This window comes from Acanthisitta chloris, unplaced genomic scaffold, assembly GCF_000695815.1.
Source record: "Acanthisitta chloris isolate BGI_N310 unplaced genomic scaffold, ASM69581v1 scaffold8535, whole genome shotgun sequence".
NCBI classification, from domain to species: Eukaryota; Metazoa; Chordata; class Aves; order Passeriformes; family Acanthisittidae; genus Acanthisitta; species Acanthisitta chloris.
The window spans coordinates 97,611-103,690 of record NW_008675388.1 but is presented as its reverse complement, the minus strand read 5'-3'; the positions used below and the strand labels follow the sequence as shown (position 1 = coordinate 103,690).

The 6,080-nt window shown below is 42.1% G+C and overlaps 1 protein-coding gene across 1 annotated transcript in view; it reads right to left on the bottom strand.

The window, feature by feature from the left end:
* Positions 1-4,967: 4,967 nt before the first annotated feature.
* The window catches only part of GLI3 (GLI family zinc finger 3), a 90,710-nt gene continuing 89,597 nt past the window's right edge, over positions 4,968-6,080 (bottom strand). The window contains 1 exon segment of the mRNA XM_009075728.1: positions 4,968-6,080. This exon segment is cut by the window's right edge and continues 12 nt beyond it. Within this exon segment, the coding sequence (XP_009073976.1) occupies positions 4,972-6,080 (1,109 nt within the window). The 3' untranslated portion in view covers positions 4,968-4,971.

The following is a 6,080-nucleotide window of genomic DNA, read 5'->3' as shown; positions in this document are numbered from 1 at the left end:
AAACACAGAACCCATAGAACAGCCCAGAATCTAGCACAGCTTGGCTTTGACCTCTGAACCGACTTCTCTTGCAACAGAGTTAACCAGGTTGGTCTCTTTGCTCCTTTCAAACACTTCATCTGTGTGACACTGCATTTTCATGTATTCTTGCACCTGGCACCGCTCAGCTTCTTTAGAGAGAAGGTAAACGCTCTGTTTTGTTTTCCCATCTGTATTTCAACTGTGAATGAAGTGATGCAACAGTCTGGGAAGCAGAAAGAATAAACCAAGCAGCTATGAATGGAAGTGATACATGCACTGGTTGCAACCAGGCTCTTCAAACAAATGAAGTAATAACTCCCTCCCCCAAGGAGATATTGTAAAAGCTGAAGCTAAGAACTTAAGTACAAAGGCTTTTGTTTTTATTGACATTATAAGAAACTTTTTTTTTTTGCTTTGTTACAAAAGAGCTAAGTGGTTCTGAAAGCAGAAGTACAGTTCATATGTACACAGTACTACAGACCCTTCAGATCAACCTAAGGCTTGAGAAACATCAGATCATAACTGCAGGTTTATCAAATGAAGACCACTAAGGCCTGTTACAGCTGAACACTATATCTACCGTACATAAATGTATTTACACATTTTTTTTAAAAAAAGGATTACAAGCTTTATAAAAAAAATTAAAAAATTAAAAAAAAGAACACATTTTTATCTTACACATCTGCAGGACTGACAACAGTAACCGTTCCATAGGAGACATTCCACCAATCCAAGGACAATAACACGTGAATACCAGAGGTTTACAAGATGTTTTGGACACTATTAACAGTGGTATGTGCTATTAGCTGAATGGCGAGTACAGCCTGATCATGAAAATTTGGCAACACATCCTGATCCCTCTCTTTTACAGGGTCAACGCAAAATAAGGCACATACATTGCGAGAATATAAACACTGTTGTGCAGAGGGACGAGCCATTGTGGGACAAGCATGGGTGAGCTGACCAGCCATTTCATTGATGGGTGGGGAAAGCAATGATTGGAAGTGAGCAGCCAGTCAGCATCTTAACGCACATACTATTTGGGGCCATTCTTCAAGGAGAGAATAACATCATCTGCCACGTGGATGTATGGGGCCATTGTACTCACCAGCAAAGCCCCTCTGGAAGCCCACTGCCTGCAAATACATCTTTCCTTCACCTGGGTGTAACTGATGGGTGAACTCTCACTGGCAATGTCCACTTTGTGGAAAGTAAAACTGCCTGGAGAAATAGGCATGTTTCAGGCAGTCTGAGTGTTACTGACATGCCCAACGCCAACAGTACCAAATATGGAAGACCCTCACAGAGCCGTTAGAAGATAAGATGATCTAGACTCAGGCTACAGTGCTTTAAAAATAGAAAATTCACAATATTTTGTGCATTTTTCAGTACTCTAGAGTGAGTGGTTTCCGACAGCTATGGTAAAAATCAACTGATGCACCAGATACACAAAAGCAAGCTTTGACTCCATAACTGGAAGAGCAGGAGCAGACAGGTGCCAATAAACATGTCCTATCAATGTTGGTGGGACTTGCTCCAGACTGCCACACTTTGAGAAGGAGGTTGATAAGTGAAAGCTGGTGTCTAGTATAACAGTGCTGTGCTCAGAGAGACCAGTCTACCTCATCAAAACAGAACCAGATCCCAAGATATCTGGGCTATGATGTATTGCTACCCTCACAGGTACCAAAACAGACTCTTTAGCATAAACCAGAAAAGCATGAGAAAATACTAAAAACTGAAAAGTGACATATGAACATAAGAGGCACATACACTTAAAGGTGAAAAAGAGAAACCATTTGCACAAGCTCACCACGGACATGGTGGAGTCTCTGGTTCTTCAACTTTGCAAAATCAAAACAAGATGCCTTTCTGAAGCATGTGGTTTCTGCCAAGACACACTGTTGGCCCAAGCAGGAGTAAGTGAGTGACGAAGGTTTGTCAAATCCAGGAAGGCAAATTAACTACTCAAACAGTCCCTTTTAGCCTTGAGCAATATGAACGGCTCCTTCTAACCTCTGATGGATCACATCTGTTAATAGCTTCCCAGGTTCAATTGGACCAGCAAATAAAATTATGAACTGGAAAATTGAGTTTAAAAAAATAGCTGGGGTCGTTTGGGGTTTTTTAATGTATTGGCTCTATAACAATAAAAGGCTTCTCTCCCAAGCCACCTACTCCCAAGCTGGTCATAAGTCTCCCTGTTGAAATTGTTTATAAACATGGAATTGATGGCTTAATAAACAGCCAGCCATTGGTTACCAAGAACTATCTAAAACATGTCCAGCACAGCCTTTGCTCATGCACATATTGCTGTTTTTTTGCAGAGATGTAAGCTGTATCACAGCACTGCAATATACAAAGCAGCCATTTGAAGCATCCCTGCCTGGGGTGACCTGCCCAGCCAGATGCATCCCTTCTTGCCCCAGCAGCAGGACAGGGGCAAGGTTTGCATACAGGCAGCAGGTCTCTACTGGGCTGCCTTGAGCGATGAAATTGCAACACGGAGCAGCTTCAGCAGGTTGCAAAAGTACACCAGTCATTTGCCATGGTGAGCTGTGCCCAATTGCCTACACAGGCCCAGGGATCACTACAGGAGGGCTGTGAGACTGGAGGGGAACTGGCAAAGGGCAAACTGCAGGATGGTGGAATGTGCGTGCATGAGACAACAGAAGAAAGAAACACTGGCTAAAGATACAGAGAAAGACAGGAGCTGAATGGTGATAAAAGCTGTAGAATACTCAGATTTGTCTTGATTTCTGACATTCCAGCTCACAGTGCAAGTCACTTGCTACGTGCTGTGATCAGCTCAAATATGGCCCCAACACTAGATTCCTATGATGTTTTCCTACAATGTTTTCCTACTGATTTACAGCTTTGTCCTCTGACTCTAAACAGATGGTGACAGATCAATATTATCTGACAGCTTCACTGAGGTTCCATTCCTACACATTTCCTCAAATGCTATGCCCTGAATCAGCTGGTATTTCACCTTTCTTTTTACAGTTGTAAAAATGTGCTATGGCTTTCTAGCTTATAGAAATCACCTTCTGGTGCTACTAATTTTGACTGGGCTAAAGTTTATCTGTATTTCAAAACTGACCATACTCCCCCTTCTCACCATATGTCTAACACTAGCTCCTTACAGACATCAAATCCCTGACTGTAAGCGTCTGCACTATTTACATCCCATAGCAGCACTTTACTATTGGGATTTAACAGAGAAGTCTGCAAGGGCTGGACCTGCATGGAGTTTCTAGGAGTGGGTGAACTTAAACCTTGGTCTTTCGACTCCTCCCCACCCCAGCCTGTTTACCCAGGAGCACTGTGTGTTCAGGGATGAAGACATGGAGCCCAGCACAGTCGAAAACATTCTAGAAGAACTAGTGCTCACAGAGCAAATGCCATTCACCTCTACCAGTGAGTAGACCACAGTGCATTAGTTCCAATTTTTTGCTGGTGTAACTGAGTCTGGGCATTGACCCACTGGTTTGCTTTGAAATTAAATGCATGTGGTGTCACCAAGAGAGAGAGAGAGGTTGGATTGGTCTTTCTGAGTTTTGATCAGTTACCAGACATACTTGCTGCTCCCCTTGTTTCTTTGCTATTTTTAATGGCAGTTTAAATTTTTTATTTTGTAATGCCCAGACACAGTGGAAAAACATTTAAGATTATCAGATTACTTGCAATCGCTTTGATTTATCTGGCTACTCTGAGAACTGGGCCAGCCATTCATTTTCTCCTTGTTTTACATGACATGATCATGAAGCTTTTGAAGCTGTAATTGTGTACTATGTCAAAGGGCATTTACTTATTTTTCAAAAAATGATCCATCCATGAAGCTATATATGCTAAAAGGGATGGACAACACAGGTCTCCCAGCAAAGAAATTGTTACTGCGAATAAGAACAGGTGGTTCAGCAAATTGCATCTCAACAATTTGCATTTAAAAAGAAAAAAAGTCCCCAGTATGGAGGACTGCTATTTTATTATTTCAGTGTATGAAATACTATATAAGACCCTGATCATATATCCACAAATGTGGTATGCAATGAGGGGATTACAGACTACCCAAGTCACAAACACACCCATAATTTTACTATCCAGTCATTTAAAACTGAAGGGTGAAAAACAGAATACCAAATACCGCAAAAGATGAGAGTTGGACTAAGAACAGCTTTCTGGTCCTCTCCTTCCTCTGAAATAGGTCAAACACGACACAATCTCAGTATCATTTTTCAAGGCAGTGATAGTTATCTCTGTGTGTGTTTACAAAAACCTTAAACATTTGCTAGGGATTTGGAGGGCTGATGGCTTTACATTTCTAATTTGCTGAAACCTCCCAACTTCTTGTGCTCCATGACTCTGAAAGTGCAGCCTTGGGGTACCATGGCAGTGCATTTCTAAACTGGTTGTCCACCTCAGTGTGATGTATTCAGTGCATCCAGAGAGGATTTCATTACCGTACACTCACTTCACATTGTGCCTGGTTATTTTGTGCTGATATGTTTAGGGGCAAAAGTTGCAACAGTTTTACAAGGTCTAGCTTCTTTAGAGTAACAGAAAAATGTCATTTTATCAGACCTTTCTTTACAAAAAAAACCCAAAACAAAACAAAATCATGCACTTCACACGTTTACATTGGTTTACAATTTAAAAAAAAAAAAAAGAAAAAAAGAAAAGAGGAAGCATACAGACATTAAAAAGGGAGAGAGAGAGAAAAGAGAGAAAAGGAGGGAATGGGCATAGCAGTATGATTCAAAACTGAAATGGAAGACAGTTTCTCCCTAGAACACTTTAGGGTTTTCAGAGTCCTTATTCCATAAAAGGAATATACTTGAAACACATCCCATTTAGGTGAGATGAGATTGATAAAATACATACACAACTAAAAAATAAGAGTCTTTTCTTTCCATCTGTTATCTCCTAAGGGTTTTTTGTTTTTTATGTCTATTGCATAACAGCAAGAAACTTGCTTTCTTCTGCAAGTGAGGTCAACAAAGAGCTCATGTCCCCAATAGCCATGTTGGTTGTGCTTACAGGCATAGTTGGGAATGTAAGAGATGCTCGGGGAGTGGTGAGGCGTGAGGAATTGCGGGAGACATTTTGAATGATACTTGGGCTCAGGGCTCCCGAAATTAAGCTGACATGGTCCCCATCATCTATGATAGCATCAAAATCAATCTGCACACCTTCTAGACTGTTGCTGTCAATGCTGTCAACTGTGCTTGACACTTGGTTAGCCCCCGGGGAAAGGAGCTCAGAGGAGTTTTCAGTTGCAGTCCCCTGCAGCAGGCAGTTAGCTTCCGAACCAAAGAAAGAACCGGTTTTCATAGCTTGGTGGCTAAAGCCCGTGGTTTGGTCATATAACTGACCAGAGTAATTCTGCATGTTAGAGCAGAACTGCTGTGATTGACCTTGCATCTCCATCTTAATGCTGTTTACCCTGTATGTCTGGTTGCCATCACTTACATGTCCTTGATGTTGTGACAGGTTGTTTCTCAATACATTTTGCCGTCTGTTGCTGCTGTAATTAGAGCATGACTGGTAACTTTTGGCCACTGACAAACCTGAAGGCTGGCTACCAATGGTGTGAGACACTGGTGGACAACTCTGTGGCCCTTGATACAGGCTGCTTTGTGAGGTAAGACTAACCTGCCCTAGCATCATTTGACCAGATTGATTGAGTCCCTGGTAATGAACACCATCTCCAACTGGTTGGTTTTGCAAATATTCTTGTTCCATCATATTCCTGTTCTGCATCCCATTTGCCATCCTGGTGGTTTGATCGCTGGATGCCATAGGATGGCTGAAATTTTGCTCGTTTCCACTCACTGGCATGTTACTGATTCTCAGCTTCTGCCCTTGTGCTGCCATGCCACAGGAATTGTCCGTTGCCCCAGACATCATTGCTTGCCTGCCAATGCTTTCACTGTAAGGCTTATAGGACTGCATGCTGAAAGAATTACCGGCTCCGCTGCCAAGAACCATGGTTTGCTGTAAACCACAGGAACCATTGTTCTCTACCAGGTTCTGATAGCCATTCTGCTGGGCCATGT